Here is a 19,432-nt window from a genome sequence, read left to right as displayed (position 1 = left end):
TTAATAAGATGTTCAGAGCTGTCTGGGACACCCGCGGTTATCGCATTAAGCTAACAGGCCGGACGGACGTGTGGACGGCGGCCCCGCCCCTTCTTATTCTCGCCACGACTCCTGGTAAATCTCCTTCGGGGAATGAACGGCGTTTTCGTTTGTCCGCCCCAGGTGCACCTCCGCCTCATTCTGGTCAGCGGGAAAACGCAGGACTTCACCTTCTCGCCGAACGACTCGGCCACGGACATCGCCAAGCACGTCTTTGAAAACTGGCCCACGGGTGAGTGACGTCGTGGTTGCTAACAATTCATCAAATGGAAAGGAGCTTTGGCTGCCATTGACGGCGCTAGACGTCCAGTGGAGTCAATGGCATTGAAACATTGTCATTTAATGCTAGCTATCTCAAACCAAATATATTTCAAATCTTTTGTGTCTATTGCAGTTAAGGGTAATTATTATTTATTGATGGTCGTTTTCCATACAATGCAAAAGCTACCATCTATTTTGCTGTTTTTTTTTCTTCTACTTTGCACTTGTACTCTATATCTATATCTGCTTCTTCTTCCACTTGTACTTGTACTTCATCTATATCTTCTACTTTATACTTTTTACTTCTCCAACTACTTGCACTTGTACTTCTACTACTTGTAATTTGTCTACGTGCACTTCTACTTCTACTTGCACTTGTACATCTACTGCTCCTTCTACTTCGACATCTACTACTTGTACGTCTCTACTTCTGCTTGTACTTCTAATACTTCTCCTGCTTCTTCTACTTGTATTTTTCTATATGCACTTGTACTTCTACTATTTCTACTTGTCCTTCTTCGACTTGTACTTCTCCTGCTCCTTCTAATTCTCCTGCTACTTCTACTTGTCCTTCACTTGCACTTGTACTTCTACATGTACTTCTGCTTGCACTTCTCCTGCTTCTACTACTTGTACTGCTCCTGCTTTTTCTCGACTTGTCCTTCTTCTACTTGTAATTCTGCTTCTTCTACTTCTACTACTTGTACTTCTCCTGCATATTCAATTTCTACTACTTCTTCTACTTCCACTTCTACTACTTCCACTTGTACTTCTTCAACTTGTACTTCTCCTACTTCTTTTACTTGTACTTCTCCTTCTGCTTCCACTACTTGTACTTCTCCTACTTCTCCTGGTTCTTCTACTTCCACTTCTGCTTACTTCTACTTGTACTTCATCTAAATTTTCTAATTGTACTTCTCCTGCTTCTTGTACTTCTCTTGCATATTCTACTTTTACTTCTTCTACTACTTCTAATACTTCTACTACATGCACTTGTACTTCTACTACTTCTCCTACTTACACTTCTACTACTTCCAGTTGTACTTCTTCTACTTGTACTTCTGCTTCCACTTCTTGCACTTGGACTTCTACTACTTCTCCTGGTTCTTCTACTTGCACTTGTACTTCTACTTGCACTTCTGCTTCTTCTACTTGTACTTCATCTACATTTTCTACTTGTACTTCTCCTGCTTCTTCTACTACTTGTACCTCTCCTGCTTCGTGTACTTCTCCCACTACTTGTACGTCTTCTACTTCTGCTTGTACTACTTGTACTTCATCAATACCTTCTACTTGTACTTCATCTACATTTTCTACTGGTACCTCTCCTGCTTCTTCTACCTGTACTACTTTTACTACTTGTACTTCTCCCACTACTTGTACTTCTTCTACTTGTACTTCATCATTATCTTGTACTTCTTTTACTTCTGCTTCTCTTACTACTTGCACTTGTACTTCTACTACTTCTCCTACTTCTTCTACTTGTACTTATCCTTCTTCTGCTTGTACTACTTCTACTTCATCAATATCTTCTACTTGTACTTCATCTACATTTTGTACTTGTACTTCTCCTGCTTCTTCTACTACTTGTACCTCTCCTGCTTCTTCTACTTGTACTTCTTCCACTACTTGTACGTCTTCTTGTACTTCTTCTACTTCTGCTTGTACTACTTCTACTTGTACTTCTTCTACTTCTGCTTCTCATACTACTTGCACTTGTACTTCTACTACTTCTCCTGCTTCTTCTACTTCAGGGGTGCCCAATCCCGTTCCTCGAGAGCCCCTATCCCCTATCCAGCTTGTTTTCCATGTCTCCCTCCTCTAAAACACCTGAACCAACTACAGTGCCTTGCAAAAGTATTCGGCCCCCTTGAATCTTGCAACCTTTCGCCACATTTCAGGCTTCAAACATAAAGATATGAAATTTAATTTTTTTGTCAAGAATCAACAACAAGTGGGACACAATCGTGAAGTGGAACAACATTTATTGGATAATTTAAACTTTTTTAACAAATAAAAAACTGAAAAGTGGGGCGTGCAATATTATTCGGCCCCTTTACTTTCGGTGCAGCAAACTCACTCCAGAAGTTCAGTAAGGATCTCTGAATGATCTAATGTTGTCCTAAATGACCGATGATGATAAATAGAATCCACCTGTGTGTAATCAAGTCTCCGTATAAATGCACCTGCTCTGTGATAGTCTCAGGGTTCTGTATAAAGTGCAGAGAGCATGATGAAAACCAAGGAACACACCAGGCAGGTCCGAGATACTGTTGTGGAGAAGTTTAAAGCCGGATTTGGATACAAAAAGATTTCCCAAGCTTTAAACATCTCAAGGAGCACTGTGCAAGCCATCATATTGAAATGGAAGGAGCATCAGACCACTGCAAATCTACCAAGACCCGGCCGTCCTTCCAAACTTTCTTCTTAAACAAGGAGAAAACTGATCAGAGATGCAGCCAAGAGGCCCATGATCACTCTGGATGAACTGCAGAGATCTACAGCTGAGGTGGGAGAGTCTGTCCATAGGACAACAATCAGTCGTACACTGCACAAATCTGGCCTTTATGGAAGAGTGGCAAGAAGAAAGCCATTTCTCAAAGATATCCATAAAAAGTCTCGTTTAAAGTTTGCCACAAGCCACCTGGGAGACACACCAAACATGTGGCAGAAGGTGCTCTGGTAAGATGAAACCAAAATTGAACTTTTTGGCCACAATGCAAAACGACATGTTTGGCGTAAAAGCAACACAGCTCATCACCCTGAACACACCATCCCCACTGTCAAACATGGTGGTGGCAGCATCATGGTTTGGGCCTGCTTTTCTTCAGCAGGGACAGGGTAGATGGTTAAAATTGACAGGAAGATGGATGCAGCCAAATACAGGAACATTCTGGAAGAAAACCTGTTGGTATCTGCACAAGACCTGAGACTGGGACGGAGATTTATCTTCCAACAGGACAATGATCCAAAACATAAAGCCAAATCTACAATGGAATGGTTCAAAAATAAACGTATCCAGGTGTTAGAATGGCCAAGTCAAAGTCCAGACCTGAATCCAATGGAGAATCTGTGGAAAGAGCCGAAGACTGCTGTTCACAAACACTCTCCATCCAACCTCACTGAGCTCGAGCTGTTTCGCAAGGAAGAATGGGCAAGAATGTCAGTCTCTCGATGTGCAAAACTGATAGAAACATACCCCAAGCGACTTGCAGCTGTAATTGGAGTAAAAGGTGGCGCTACAAAGTATTAACGCAAGGGGGCCGAATAATATTGCACGCCCCACTTTTCAGTTTTTTATTTGTTAAAAAAGTTTAAATTATCCAATAAATGTTGTTCCACTTCATGATTGTGTCCCACTTGTTGTTGATTCTTGACAAAAAAATTAAATTTCATATCTTTATGTTTGAAGCCTGAAATGTGGCGAAAGGTTGCAAGGTTCAAGGGGGCCGAATACTTTTGCAAGGCACTGTAATCCAGGATGGTTATCAGGCTGCTGCAGAGCTTGCTGATGAGCTGATCATTTGATTCAGGTGTGTTAAAAAGAGGGAGACATGGAAAACAAGCTGGGTAGGGGCTCTCGAGGACCGGGATTGAGCACCCTTGTTCTATTTGCTCCTCCACTTGTAATTGTACTTCTACTTCAACTTCTCCTGCTTCTTCCTCCACTTGTACTTCTCCCACTACTTGTACTTCATCTGCTTGTACTTCTACGACTACTTCTACTTGTACTCTGACTACTTGCACTTCTGCTTGCACTTCTCCTGCTTCCACTACTTGTTCTTCATCTACATCTTCTACTTCTCCTACTTCTTCTTGTACTCTTTCTACTTGCACTATTACTTCTCCTGTTTCTTCTACTTGTGCTTGTACGTGTACTTCATCTGTAACTTCTACTTGTACTTCTACTACTTGGACTTTTTCTACTTTTCATCTTGTACCTAATCATAATGTTTTTTACTTTGAAAAACAAATGGGGAGAAAATTAAGCATTTTCTTTTTTATTACTTTTGTTTTTAAATGATTCTTATGGCATTTCCAACTTAAAAAATAATGCCAATGAGACTTCAAAACTTCAAATTCCAGTGGATGAAAAATGTCCTGAAAAAGTCCTAGGAAGTGAAACGCAACACTACCACCTACTGGTGACCGTTATGTTAGCGTCTTACCACTTACCATCATTAGATTTCTGTGCTTCGAATTGTCCCAGTTCAAATGGAGCTGACGACTACACCCTTCGAATACCATTTTGTAATGTCTTCCTTTTGCAAAGCAGGATGGGAAGAGGAGCGAGTGAGCAGCCCCAGCATACTGCGCCTCATCTTCCAGGGACGCTTCCTCCATGGCAACGTGACCCTCGGAGGTGATGCCCTCTCAAACAAATGTCACCGCGAGGCGTCTTTTTTTGTTGTTTTGCTCATTCCAACCATTTCTTTGTCGCAGCTCTGAAATTGCCTCCGGGCCGGACCACCGTCATGCACCTGGTTGCCAGGGAGACTCTTCCGGAACCCAACTCTCACGGTGAGAACCCTATCGTAATCTTAATATTTTATCCAGGCTACCTAAAGGGGTTTATCTGAGAATTAGTGCTGCAACGATGAATCGATTAACTCAAGTAATCTGATTGGGGAAAAAAGTTTCAAGTCAAATTTTTCCACTTTGACAATTCGTTAGAGACATTATGTTTTGTTCTGAAAGTGTTGCATTTAATTTGATTGATTTGCATAGATACACTGACCTCTAGTGGCGACAGTAAATATGACATATTTAACAAGGCTGAATCCAGCTGCTCCCTGTTAAGACCGACATAAGGTATGTTTTTATTTGAGCTAATGTTTTTATACATTCATTAGTTAAAAAGTAGATTTGGCAGTTTTTTGTGGGAATGGGTGTTTAAAAGATTTGTTAAAAACTGGAAGTCCCGGGGTTTTTTTTGGCTATAAAGACTAGAAAGTTGTCAAATGACCCTGATACCAAACTGACCACTGGGCTTTGTCAAACAATAGACCACTCAAACAAGCAATCAAGCAGGCAACCCCCCTACACACTCCTGTGGAGTCACAGCCTAGGTCACTCTGAATAGCTGCAATGAGCATCTTGAATATTTGCAAATCTAGGGCTCCCTTGGCTTTGTCAAACACGTAGGAACACGGAGATGGCCAGTCACCGTGTTCTACAATATGACTGACATGGCAGCACTGAATGCATACTGAAGCTACACTGTGCCTTGTATAGAAAGGAAGTGTAGGTAAACTGCAGCTTTTGGAATATGTAAAAAGGTTGTCCACCCGATTGCCTGCCTGAGCGGTCCACTATCCGACAAAGCCAGGGCAGCCCTGCCTCGCAAACACTCAAGATGCTAATTGGAGCAATCCAACCCTATGGTTTTGTGAGTGTGAATGGGAATGACTAATGAGGACCTCAGTCCTCACAAAAGATATGCTGATTAGGGTCAGATGACCAGTCTCTGGTTACAAAAGTGATTTGTAATTTGTACTCATCCACCCTTGGTAGTTCTAGTGTTAAAAGCAACGTGAGCATTTTATAGCATTTAAGCTGGCCGACTTTAGCTATGCAAATTAGCCACTTTGTTTTGTTGTACTTAGATCCTCATTTATTACATTATTTTTGTACTGTTTGAGGCTACGCTCAGGTATTTTAAATATTAAATGCATTTATTGCTTTTGTGAAATGAAAGTGCAATTCTGCAAACACTTGTGGCAAATCTCACATGACATTTTGGAGGGAAAAATGACAAGCAGTACTCAATTTGGACATTAGGGATGTAGTTTCTAAGGTGTGTACTCACTTTTGTTGCCAGGGGTTTAGATATTAATGGCTATATTTTGAGGGGGAAATAAATGAACTGTATTATATAAGCTGCACACAGACTACTTTTCATTGTGTCATTTTGTCAGTGTTGTCCCACGAAACAATATACTTTCATATCTGCCGAAAAGCGAGGGGTGTACTCACTTTTGTGATACACTGTACAAACTAGGCTTTAGCTAGCGGCTTTAACGGCTTAAAAGGCATGTTTTAAGGTTTCAATTAGTATGAATAACATCTTCTTCCATCACTCTCGGTTTTATTGGATTGTTGAAAAGTTTTTTGTGGATCACTGTATTATTTTCTGTCTTTTAGGTCAAAGAAACAGAGAAAAAACAACAGAGAGCAATTGCTGCCTCCTCTTGTAAGGAATCCAGCCTTCCTCGCACCCTTATATGAATAGAAATATATATCAACACACACTAAAATCACTGGAAATCTAGTTCATGTATTTTTTTTTTGGTCCACTGGGAGGCTTTTTTTTTTTTTTTTTTTGTGCCAACGCATCCACGCCAAACATTTCATTCGCGCCCCGACCGAACCGGGCCGGATGCCGACTGAACGCCGTTAACCCCCTTCATGCACTTAACCAGTTAACGGCGAGCGTGTAGTTGCTCATCCTCTTCCGTTTCATTCGAAGACTCGTGCCATCTCCCCCACGTTTCTGCCTCAGCGCCGACGACGGCGCGCGTTCGTTTCTTCGGACCAAGGGAAAACTTTGAAGGAAGGAAAAGGGAACACGCCAGAAGAAGAGAGGGGGAAAAAAACGGACATTTTTTGAGTCCTCGTGTTTATTTGAATGCCGTCTTTAATCGTTTGCCTTTTATCGTGGAATCCAGTAATATCGTCAAGACATCGGGTGACGGCGACGGGCGTCCGATTCGTTCGAAGCGGGAGGGATGGCGGCGAATCATTCGCCGCCATCCCTCCCGCTTCGAACGAATCGGACGATAACATTTCAAGTCGTATCGGACGTCCGTCAGCGCCGGTCGATGAATTCATATCGGAATTGAAATATATCCATTTTTATCTCGTGTATAGGTATTCGTGTGCGAGTGCGGGGGTGGGGGGGGAAAAAAACAATTGGAGTGTCTTTTTTTTGCTTTGTGATTTTTCGTCTTCTGTGTCACGGCGATGAACTCTAGTCGATATGAATTCATGTTAAAAAGAAATAAATAAACTAACACGAGATGTGCTCCGTCAGCGCTTGTATAGTTCCGAAAACCTCGACTTTTTACTCGAAAAGCTTCCCCGTCTCGTCATCTGTTTTATACATTGAATAGGCTGTCTTTAAAATGGTTGACTTTTTTGGTGTTCTAAGTATTACCTCTGGATTTAATGGCATCTTGTATACAAAGTGTGAATAATAATAATAATAATAATGATGAATTCTGTCTGAAATAAATTTCTCTCACGTGCAAAATTTGGTTTGGGTTTTTCCGAGACGCTCTTCCGTGTGATCGATCAGCGCGGGGCTAAAGGTGAATGGTGATGATTTTTCAGGGGTATAGTCGTGAAAATGTTGAATGGTTTAGTTTTGGGTTATGTCTATGATGTGGCCAAGTCCATTTTTTTCTTACCAAAATGTTGTTTTTTTAAGGAAACCACAGATAGAAAGACTTGGTGTTTTGTTTTTATACAATTTGTAAAATAAGTTTAGAGAGCGAGAGACATACGGTGGCCATGAAGTGAGAAAACACAACGGCCAAATCGCATAACACAAAAACATTCAAAAACACAACAGCAAATTACGTAACAGAAATAAAAAAAAATAATAAAAAATAAAAAAAGCAAATCACAACAACAACAAAAAATCAAAAACAGCGGCAAATAACAACAATACAAATTGTAAAACAAAATGCCAAATCATATTAAAAAACAAATTCAAAAACAACAGCAAATCAAAAAACACAACGGCAGATAACATAACAAAAAATTAATTTGAAAACAAAACACCAAATCACATAACCAAAAATAAATTCAAGAACAAAACACCAAATCACATAACAAAAATACAAATTAAAAACACAACACCAAATCACATAAAAACAAACAAAAAAAGCAAATAAGGAAAAAAACAACAACAAAAACGCCAAATTACATAACAAAAAACAAATTCATGAACTTAACAAAAAAACAAATTAAAAACAAAACACCAAATCACATATAAAAAACAAAACAAAACGGCAAACAAAAAAAACAAAACGCTAAATCACATAACAAAGCAAACAAACAAAACAAAAAAAAACCGCCAAATCACATAACAAAAATACAAATTAAAAACAAAACACCATATCACATTAAAAAAAACGGCATATACCATAACAAAAACAAATTTAAAAAACAAAACGCCAAATCACAACAAAAAGTTAATTCAAAAACAAAACGCCAAATCACATAACAAAAGACACATTCAAGAACAAAACACCAAATCACATAACAAATAGAGGTGGGAATCTTTGGGCACTTAACGATTCGATTACGATTCAGAGGCTACGATTCCATTATAAATCGATTATTGATTATTACCCCCCCCCCCCCCCCCGCTATTAGCTGCTTTTAATGTTTTGTACATTAGTTACAAAAACTAAAAAAAAGAGAAAAAAAAGCCTCGCAGGATTAAATAGATAAACATTCAATTTATTTAATGTTGTGAATCAACCGTTAAAGTTGTTAAAATTGCTCCCGTTATTCCATTATTTCCCTTTTGTCTACTTTCGACATGTGAAAGTTTAAAAACTATTTTAAATATTATAGATATTTAAATAATATTTAAATACAATATTTTACCAATTTAGGAGTATTTTAGCTAAAAAGTTAATTAGGTTCGCTTGGAAGGTTCGCTACAACAGCCTTGCAGGGAAGTCTACTGCTTTAAGATGGCGGCCGTTTACTAACGCTTGCATCTAGCTTTCTCTACATGTGCCGCGATCGCCACCGAGTCTATTTTGCATCTAGTCCTATATAAATGATATCTACCGTACCATTATGTGGACGTGCTTTGTAGCAGCTGTCTGCAACAGTCAGGTATGTTGTTGTTGTTTTTTTTTTATCTCGCGGCATGAGTTGAGCTAGAGCCGTGAGTTGAGCATTGGCATTACCCAAGGGGCCGGGTAATGAGAAGCATGATGTTTAGCTACTTTCGCTCCGTTCCTCATTGCATCCCGAAGACCGCGCGGCGCGCTGAGTGTGTTTTACTTCCGCTTTACTTGACATATTTCAATAATCGGAATTTGGATGTTTGTGAATCGTTCTTGAATCTTCCACGGCCGAATCACGAATAATCTAAGAATCGGAAATTTCGCACACCTCTAATAACAAAACTGCAAATTAAAAACAAAACACCAAATCACATGAAAAAACAAAAAAAACGCAAATGACCAAAAAAAAAAAAAAAAACTCACCAAATCACATAACAAAAATACAAATTAACAAAACGCCAAATCACATAACAAAAATACAAATAGAAAAAAACCCACCAAATCACATAACAAAAAAACAAATTAAAAAACGCAACACCAAATCACACAAGAAAGCCCGCAAACACTTTGCTGAAGACATGTCAACAAAGCATATGAGTGCTTACAGGAGTGCAGTCAGCACTCCTGTAACGAGTCACATGACATTTTGGAGGGAAAATGACAAGCACTACTCAATTTGGACATTTAGGGATGTAGTTTCTAAGGGGTATATTCACTTTTGTTGCCAGGGGTTTAGATTTTAAGGGCTATATTTTGATTTATTTTGAGGGGAAAATATTATATAAGCTGCACACAGACTACTTTTTATTGTATCAAAGTGTCATTTTGTCAGTGTTGTCCCATGAAAAGATATACTTAAAAATCTGCAGAAATGCGAGGGGTGTACTCACTTTTGTGATACACTACCTTTCTGTGTATAGTAACCAGACCTGATGTTTATAAAACAATTTTAATCTCTGGATTTAAGATTAAAGAGAAAAAGTAATATAGATAAACCCACAAAAAAGTATAACCTGTAAAACCCACGCTGGGGCAGCTCCAGCGACCTGGGCCGTTAGGGCCGTGACAGCCCAGTAAAAATGCCAAACTTTGGGCATTCACCTTAGTCTTAACCCCTTGTACTGACTCCATTTGGTAAGCTGGAAAAAGGCTTCGAAGCACATGTTGATATTTTATTCACGTAAACGGCGATCAAACGTCAAATCACATCAAATACATTTCATGAAGCAATAGCATTTGGTAAGTAATAAAATGCAACAATATGATTTCCAAAATGTCCCAGTTTAGTGTCCCAATGTCTGTGGCTTGTCCTCGAAGTTGATCTGTGGAACCTAGGCCGGTTTAAACTGGTCAGAATCACAAGGCAGTTTTATCAAGTACTAAACATGTCTATAGTTATCAATTGCTAAAATGGTTTTTTTTAACTGCAATCAATCATGGAACATACTATCATAGCAATCAACACTTTATTGTGAGCCTTCATTGGTGAAAGCAAATATTTAATAACCATTTAATAATGATCAAAGTGGGTTGTGGATTTTGCAACCTCAGCATCAAAGGGGCTCTTGGAGTCTTGTCGGTCGTGTTATCAGTTGGATATCGGGCGTTCTCCAGTGTTCCTTGTGCTGGGACAAGGCGTCCCGCCATTTTTTCTGGACTGTCCGGGAGAACTGATGCGAGAGTTGATGGTGCAGACATGGGCTTGTCAGCGTCAGTTGCATGACGCACACGTTGGGCTTCCGTGATAAGAAGGCGTCATGTATCTCTTATGCCCTATAATCTGCTTATTTTCCTTAAACTATGGTATAAGTGCTATTTATTTTACATATGGTGTTAGAGTAATACAAACAGTTGATCGGTAAATACGAGAAAAGCTACTATTCCCTGATTGACTATATTAAGTGTTAGAATAATGCAAACAGTTGTTTGTAACAGAAAATACTTCAAAGTGCATCAATTTGCTTGAATTTTCAACAACAACAAAAAAAAAAGTCACATCCAAACTGTAAAAATACACTCAAGGTACATTTTTGACCATTTGATACTGGAAAAATGGAATTAAATAAAATCTTTGGTGGCCCACGTACACAAGATTGATGGGGGACGTCATTTCACTGGAGTCCGAGAGCTCTGTCCATGAATTTTGCAAACTTCTCAGGCTGACCCGGCGTGAAAGGCTTGAGCACAGAAAGGTCCATGCTCCGCAGGGTTTTCGTCAGCGTGCTGATAGACAACAACAAGAATATTAGAGAAAATTAGGGCTAACGGGCAGTAATTATTTTTTTAAATTAATCACGTTAAAATATGTAACACATTTAACGCATGCGCGGAACGACCCACTCGCATTGCCGCAAACAGACTACAATGGCGCCGTTTTACGTATAGTGAGAGCTAAGAGGAAAGACAAGCGAGTGGAGTGGAGACAGGCATTCATTGGGGCCGTGCTATTTATTGGCAAAAGCTTTGGCATCTCTTCCACAACAATTATAACTAGGGTTGTTCCAATCATGTTTTTTGCTCCCGATCCGATCGTTTTAGAGCAGGGGTGTCCAAACTTTTTGCAAAAGGGGCCAGATTTGGTGTGGTAAAAATGTGTGTGGGGGGGGGGGGGGGGGGGGGGCGACCTTGGCTGACGTCCTTTACGTAGAACAATATATTTAAGCAAATTTTACCAAGCCGTTCTGTGTGTCACATTTGCTTTATTATAGGGCTGCAGCAATCGAATATTTTAGTAGTCGATTAATCGATGGACTAGTTTCTTCGAATAATTGAGTAATCGGATAAGGAACATGAAAAATTAAAACACCCGAGCTGAGCCTCAAACGATATAATTTTATTTTTTTTAAATGAGGATCTGTGTACAACAAAAGAACAATTGGCTAACTTGGATAGAAAAAGTCTGCTAGCTTAAATGCTATAAAATGCTCGTTTTTTTTTTTTTGTTTTTTTAACAATGCTCCTAACAAGTGGTTCAGACACATATTCCCACAAAAAAACGGCTAAGTATACCTACAAAGTAAATTAAGAATGCATTGAAAAAAACATTCGCTCAAACAAAAACTTAGCTTATGTTGGTCTTAGCCATGTGAAAAGAGGCAGACCATTGGGCATTGTATCCACCCTCATCAGTAAAATGAAATGCAAACACTTTTAAAATCAACCATTACAATGCCACTTCAATTAAACGAATACTCGAAGCAACAACATTTAGTTCGAATATTTTTTTCTAATCGAATACTCGAGTTAATCGATTAATCGTTGCAGCACTACTTTTTTTTTTTTTTTTTAATAATTTCAACAATTTTGCAACTAGCCTTTGTGGCGTTCTCTTTAGACTCTTGGGCTCTTGCAAAATGCTGCTGTGAAATTAAACTTGCTTCAATTTCTCGCTACGTATCTACCCTGTAATCTTGTCGTACATGTCAGCGTGTCTTGTTTGGTAATATCGCCTCATATTGAACTCTTTAAAAACAGCGACTGTCTCTTTGCAAATGAGGCAGACACAGTCGTTGCATATTTGAGTGACGAAATAGTCCAGTTTCCACCTACCCTTGAAGTGCCAGCCGTTGCAGTCAACTTTTTTTTGTTGATTGTCGCCATTTTAGAAAATTGGGAGTAAAGGGTCACATGTGGTAATGTTGCTTAGAGTGCTGCTCCCTTTTAGTGGGTAAATGAGGAGCAGCATTTAGTGTGTAAGCTACTTCATATGCTTGTAGCAGTACTGCTGACCAATTTATTAAGTCTGTGTGCGGGCCAGACGTTATTGATTTTATGACAGAGGCTGGGGGCCGGATGAAATCTGCCCACGCGCCGCATTTGGCCCCCGGGCCGGACTTTGGACATGTCTGTTTTAGAGTATCTGCTGATCCCGATATTTCCCGATCCAATTGTTTTTTTGTTTTTTTTTTGCTCCCGATTCAATTCCAATCATTCCTGATAATTTTCCCCGATCATATACATTTTGGCAATGCTTTAAGAAAAAAATGAATAAAACTCGGACGAATATATACATTCAACATACAGTACATAAGTACTGTATTTGTTTATTATGACAATAAATCCTCAAGATGGCATTTACATTATTAACATTCTTTCTGTGAGAGGGATCCACGGATAGATTCACTTGTGACTTTGTATATTGTGACTAAATATTGCCATCTGGTGTATTTGTTGAGCTTCCAGTAAATGATACTGTGGCCATGCCCGAATGCATGATGGGAAGTGGAACCATGACTGTGCGTAGTGCTACCAATTGATATTTTGTCTGCATTGGGAAATAACCTAAGGTGTTAAGAAACAGATCAATTGCTACCTTGCTTCCCTACATTGCTTCCCATGATATTTCTAATCGTAGGGAGAGGGATTGTAAGGCTTTAGCCAATTAAAAAAAGGCTCCAAAGGGTGCCAAAACTCACTCTACTCATTTTACACTGCCTTTTATCTCTCTATATAGGTAAAACGGCGCCATTACAGATTGAGCGCGACAATGCGTGAGTGGGTCGTGCAGCGCATGCATTAATTGCGTTAAATATTTTAACGTGATATTTTAAAAAATTAGTTACCATGGTTATAGGGATAACCCTACCTTAAACCTAAACTAAAGACTCTGGAAGAGTGTAACATATTAAGTCTGTAATGTTAAATACAATTAGAAAACGATTTAATAAAAAAATATACTGTATATATCTATTAAAAAAAAGGCATGGCCGATATTTTTTTGCCGTTTCCGATACTTTGAAAATGACGTGATCGGAACATCTCTAATTATAACTATTGTTTTGAGCGACGTGAGGAAGACTGACAGGAGATCTTTTTCTTAACACCCTGTATTGAACACAACGCAGAGAAGATATACCATTTGCAGCCACCACTGACAGTCATGGTTACCCAACTTCCCATCATGCATTTGGGCGGAACATTTGAGTCGCTATAGTTTCATTTACTGAAAGCACAACAAAAATATTGCTATCTTTCCAAAAAAAAATAATGTTCACAAAAAGAAAAGCGCTCAATGCAAAGAGAAGTGGCATTTCCAATCAAGATAGCTATCCAAAATAATACTCACTTTGGTCAGACTCTAATCAAACATTTGGTTTAGCTCAACAAATGCACTAGATGGCAATATTTAGTCACAATATACAAACTCACATTTATCTTTTAAGAATTACAAGTCTTTCTATCCGTGATTCCTTTCACAGAATGTTAATGTCATCTTGTGAATTTGTTACAATCAACAAATACAGTACTTACATACAGTATGTTAAATGTATATATCCATCTTATCTTTCCATTCCAACAATAACTTACCGAAAAATATGGCATATTTTAGAGATGGTTTGAATTGCGATTAATTTAGCTGTGATTTACTCGATTAACATTTTTAATCATTTGACAAATATATAGTTTGATTATATACTGTATTTTTTTTTTTTAAATTACATTTTAAGAAATGAATATCATGGAATTTTCCGCAAGATTCTTTTTTAAAAAATAATACACAGGTAGTCCCCGGGTTACTACTTATGCGATTTCGACTTTACGACGATGTCGTTTTGTCTCCGTTTTTGTTCTCTTTTCATTCGCGTAAACAGTACCTTGTTGTACCTTACAGTATCTTATGTTTCACTTAATTGTATCAATATGATGTATATTACATGTTTTTGGATAGTTGTTTTGCAATTTAGGAGGTATTTAGGGGTACTTAAAGTGTTAAGTCCAACTTACGCTAAAATTCAGGTGACGTCGCCAGCGTAAGAACTGAACTCGTTCGTAACCCGGGGACTACCTGCATTTATTTTTTGTGGTACATACGGGCAAGTACAGTAGAGTAAATGAGAGTCCTTGTGGAGCTGTCTGGCCAGTTCCAGTTGGTGGTTGTCCATCAGCTTGTCATTCACCACCACCAGCAGGCTTTTGCCGGCGCCCAACGCCTCCAAGCAGCTTCCGGCCCCTGACGCCAACGACATCCACATTTCTAAACAAGCTCGCGGGTTTTCACTAAGAGCGTAAAGGTATTTTTATTCGTCTCTTGCCATAATTTGAAAAATACACAGCCCAAAAATGAGCAACGAGCATGACAGTGTACTGACCAGCGTGACTGATGATGAGGTCAGCCCGCTCCACGTCCGTCAAGATAGAGGGCTTGAATCGAAAAACCTCCAAGCTAACGTGCGGAAAATTCTCAGGATCCGGCAGAACCGAACCTCTTCCCACCTGGAGGACAAGACGCTCATAGCCGCGATGCTTTAACGCCTGTTGGTAGAAAAAAATAGAAACAACCGCGGGTTGATTCAATTGGAAATATACAGCCAAGCATTGAATATTCTATTTGCGTTCAAAAAATTCGCTATAACTGGTTGGAAATTTGAAACCTCTGCTTTGGCGCCATCTTCTGACAGACAAACACAAAAAAACGGCGTGAAGAACAAGCGCTTATGTAGGCGCAAGAATGCCAAGATAACTATATAAATACACAAAATATCTGTTATTCAACTACTTTTATACTGCATTTCTTTTGGGGGGTTAGAATTGAGGCAGACATTTTTAAAAAATCCACTGTACGTCATCAGTAACTACTTGAACTCACCTGAACAGCCTCGTCAGAGGTGATTTCCTCAATAAGGTCGTCAAAACTCGTCGTGCCCACAGTCACAAAGACGGTCTTCATCGCTGCTCACGCCCTTTGTCATCAAAAGAGGTTTTTCCAGCACTTATGTAGTGAAAATTCACCAGCTAATCCGTGCTTTAGCTCACCGCGGCTATCAGAGCGGCATTTCCGGGTTTGCTACATACGTCACAGGGTTTAAATGAAAAGAAAATTAAAAATGTTGCTTTTAAGAGTCAGAGGCGGAACTTACGTTAAAATAGAATCTAAATCGTTAAAAAAAATCACGTCAATAAATTTAAAGAAATTTGAAAATAAATGTCACCATTAGCCTACGGAGACGTTCGCATTTGATAGCCACTTCCGGGTTTGCTACACACGTTCCACTCTGATTCCACTGTTTAAATTATTAAATAAAAAAAGAAATACTGCTTCTAAGTGTCAGAAGCGGAACTTAAACACTTTAAAATAGAATCCAAATCATTAAAAAAAAACGTCCCGTGTCAATAAATTTAAAGAAGTTTGAGCATAAATAGTCGCGCGCATTTGATAGCCACTTCCAGGTTCAATGCGTAACGTACGTCACACTGCGTTGAGGCAAAATGTGCGGCATCTAACGGGCGGAGGCTGAACTGCAACTACCAATGCAGTTAACGTTAAACAAAACTACATTCAAAAAAAAGAAAGATGACAATGATTAATGTAATTAAAAAAACAATGGAAACAATCACACGTCATTTTGATGAAAAAAAAAAAAAATTAATAACATACCTGCTAACTCATTCAATGCCGTTGACAATCAGACATCAAATCCTTTATATTGCTTCACCATTGACGACTTAGAGGTCCACCCAAATGGCCAGTCCATTTGTCAAAATGGATTGGACGCCTATCGCCGTCAATGGCATCCAATGAGTTATTTAATCGATGCAAGAACTCCCGGTCAAAATTGATTTGACGTCTAATCAACCTATCAATGGCAGAGTCCATTTGCGTCATCTGCTGGCCAAAACGTGCATTGCAGGAACAAGTCGATTCAACACAATAGGTTTTCTCATGTTTTGATGACATATTCCCTAAATGGTCATTTAGTAAATTAAGTTTAGGCAATCCCCTGCGGACCGAATTTTTCTGGTGTGCTCCAGAAGCATCCTGGTAAGCATTCGCATTATATAGCATTTAAGCGAGCTGACTTTTGCTATGCAAGTTAGCCAATTGTTCTTGCATCGCAGAAGTTCGCTAACTTAAATGCTATATTATGCTAATGTTTACAACAATTGGCTAATTTGCAGAGAAGTCCGCTAGCTTAGATGCTATTTAATGCTATTTTTGACAACAATTGGCTAACCTACAAAGCAAAAGTCCGCTAGCTTAAATGCTTTATAATCCTAATGTTTACAACAATAGGGAATGGGACGTACTACGTCACTGTTTGGCTAGGCCGCCATGCTGGCAATATCCTTCCGGCAGACTCAACGGGGATTGTAACGTGTGGTAGTGCTAACCTAATTCCTTCGGTGTATTAGAAAGAAAATATGGGTGTGCATTGTTGTGTTACCGGGTGCAACAGTGTCTCCTGCGACAAAAAAAAAAAAGGGCGAGGAAAACTGGACTCACTTCTCACCGTTTTCCTGCATGGAGGACCAAATATCAGATCACGAAGGCACGACGGATGGCTGGGTTGCAGCGGTTCGTCGGAAAAGCATTTCTTTTGATCATATTTCTGCTGAAATGAGAGCGTGTTCCCGTCATCTCTACTCTTGTAAGTTGAACGATTTATCCGTTTTGGTTTCAATACGTTTTTTAATTTTTTTTTTACCGTTGTGTAAATCTGCCTCGGTAGCAATGCTAACCTACTCCTACTCCTCACCTACCTGTTGTGTTACTAGGAAAACCTGCATATGAAATGCTGAGAACACATCCCGATTGGTCACCATATCTCTTCTTGGGTTATTCTGAGGTCAAGCGCACCACATCGGAGCGTTATGAGAGGTTGGAAAGGCGAAGAGTGCACGCTGAAACTTCAGTTTGCTGTGCTCTTACAAACACGATCCCAAGTGTTGTTGTGAAAAGTCAATAAAATATGAATACCAAAACATGACTTGAATGACAAACTGTAACTGCTTGTTGTTTACTTCAGGTCTTCATAATAAACAGGTGTAATAATTACAAAGTCAGGTGACTTAATTTTGTTATTCTATTTGGAATATGCATTGACAATGTGTGGACAGTGTTGTAGACAAGAACTGGGACTGATAAGTTGCAATAGATTTATTTCAAGTAATGCAACTTCTCCAATACAATATTTGAGCTGACAGTTTAAAATCTTTAAATTAGTGCAAACAAGGCCCACCCTCTGACGGGGTCAGCACATATTATATAATTATAAGTAATGTATACAAGTTTAACATAAATGTGTCTTTGTCAAAGCAGTTTAAAAACTATTTACTGGCCTTGGGTAAATTGCCAGACAGAATAAATATGTGGTTTAAAGTTCTTGCATTTCCATTTTAGGTATTGCAAGTTCTCCAACACAATATTTGAACTGACAGTTTAAAATCCTTTTAGTGCAAAATGGCCCACACTCTGACAGGGGGTAGCAAATATTATAATACATTATAAAAAGCTATATACTATATAAATACAAGATCACAACAAAACCTGTATTTTTCAAAGCAGTTAAAAAAACATTCAGTGGCCTCAGGTAGATAAAGGTGTATAAATATGTACATTACAGTTCTTGCGTTTCTATTTTAGGTATTGCAACTTTTCCAACACTATTTGAATTGACAGTCTAAAGTCTACATTAGTGCAAACAAGAATAATTATAAATAATAATAGAATTGATCAATTCAACATTACAATGAAACGTGTCTTTGTCAAAGTGGTTAAAAAAAACAACAACACTTCACTGGCCTTAGTTAAATAGCCAGGCAGAATAAATATGTGCATTAAAGTTCTTGCATTTTCACAAGTTAAAAGCCCGCAGTTTATCAGCAAGAAAGGCAGACCCAGACGGCGTCTGCTGCAGGGGCTTGTTTGATTCCGACACAAGACAAATGGAACCACTCAATTGAACAAATTTTCTTTGTCAAATAATCCAAGAAGAGAGATGGTGACCAATCGGGATGTCTTGTCAGCAGGTTTACCTAGTAACACAACAGGTAGGTGAGGAGGAGGAGTAGGTTAGCATTGCTACCGAGGCAGATTTACACAAGGGTAAAAAAAATAATAAAAAAACGTACTGAAACCAAAACGGATAAATCGTTCAACTTACAAGAGTAGAGATGACGGCAACACGCTCTCATTCCAGCAGAAATATGATCAAAAGAAATGCTTTTCCGACGAACCGCTGCAACCCAGCCATCCGTCGTGCCTTCGTGATCTGATATTTGGTCCTCCATGCAGGAAAACGGTGAGAAGTGAGTCCAGTTTTCCTCGCCCTTTTTTTTTTTTTTGTCGCAGGAGACACTGTTGCACCCGGTAACACAACAATGCACACCCATATTTTCTTTCTAATACACCAAAGGAATTAGGTTAGCACTACCACACGTTACAATCCCCGTTGAGTCTGCCGGAAGGATATTGCCAGCATGGCGGCCTAGCCAAACAGTGACGTAGTACGTCCCATTCCATATTGGCTTGCATAGCAAAAGTCCCCAAGCTTAAATGCTGCATCATGCTAATGTTTACAACATTTTGCTAACTTGCATGGCAA

The 19,432-nt window shown here is 39.1% G+C and overlaps 2 protein-coding genes across 4 annotated transcripts in view; one reads left to right on the top strand and one right to left on the bottom strand.

Annotated features, from left to right (window-relative positions):
* ubl3b (ubiquitin-like 3b) overlaps window positions 1-18,855 on the top strand; it is a 30,315-nt gene extending 11,460 nt beyond the window's left edge. Inside the window, exons 3-8 of one of the 2 annotated variants that reach the window (XM_057851093.1) lie at window positions 163-271; window positions 4,577-4,663; window positions 4,744-4,821; window positions 6,445-6,493; window positions 17,356-17,476; window positions 17,604-18,855. In XM_057851093.1, the coding sequence (XP_057707076.1) occupies window positions 163-271; window positions 4,577-4,663; window positions 4,744-4,821; window positions 6,445-6,493; window positions 17,356-17,449 (417 nt within the window). In that variant the 3' untranslated portion in view covers window positions 17,450-17,476; window positions 17,604-18,855. Of the gene's footprint in view, window positions 1-162; window positions 272-4,576; window positions 4,664-4,743; window positions 4,822-6,444; window positions 6,637-17,355; window positions 17,477-17,603 lie in introns of those variants that run through there. The other variant, XM_057851094.1, reaches the window with a different exon arrangement.
* On the bottom strand, window positions 10,270-16,289 carry zgc:92907 (uncharacterized protein LOC436733 homolog). Of its 2 annotated transcripts, XM_057851091.1 has the most exons (4): window positions 15,697-16,289; window positions 15,200-15,362; window positions 14,922-15,060; window positions 10,270-11,333 (listed from the first exon to the last, which is right to left on the bottom strand). In XM_057851091.1, exons 1-4 carry the CDS (start codon window positions 15,775-15,777, stop codon window positions 11,222-11,224), a joined length of 495 nt encoding a protein of 164 aa, XP_057707074.1. In that variant the 5' UTR covers window positions 15,778-16,289; the 3' UTR covers window positions 10,270-11,221. The 2 variants fall into 2 exon arrangements, with proteins under 2 accessions (XP_057707074.1, XP_057707075.1); XM_057851092.1 differs by lacking the exon at window positions 15,697-16,289 and having other exon boundaries at window positions 14,922-15,107; window positions 15,200-15,348.
* Window positions 18,856-19,432: the final 577 nt, after the last annotated feature.

Source organism: Corythoichthys intestinalis, chromosome 11 (genome assembly GCF_030265065.1).
Source record: "Corythoichthys intestinalis isolate RoL2023-P3 chromosome 11, ASM3026506v1, whole genome shotgun sequence".
Taxonomy (NCBI): domain Eukaryota; kingdom Metazoa; phylum Chordata; class Actinopteri; order Syngnathiformes; family Syngnathidae; genus Corythoichthys; species Corythoichthys intestinalis.
The sequence above is the reverse complement of the archived record's forward strand: the minus strand, read 5'-3'. Positions and strand labels throughout refer to the sequence as shown.

What these genes read in the sequence shown, in the direction of transcription:
- zgc:92907 (XM_057851091.1), bottom strand. Translation starts at nt 15,777, where the DNA reads ATGAAGACCGTCTTTGTGACTGTGGGCACGACGAGTTTTGACGACCTT. An exon ending in CCTCATCATCAGTCACGCTG is followed by an intron (nt 15,061 to 15,199) that starts GTCAGTACACTG and finishes CGTTGGCGTCAG; the next exon opens with GGGCCGGAAGCTGCTTGGAG. An exon ending in TTACTCTACTGTACTTGCCC is followed by an intron (nt 11,334 to 14,921) that starts GTATGTACCACA and finishes GTTGTCTATCAG; the next exon opens with CACGCTGACGAAAACCCTGC.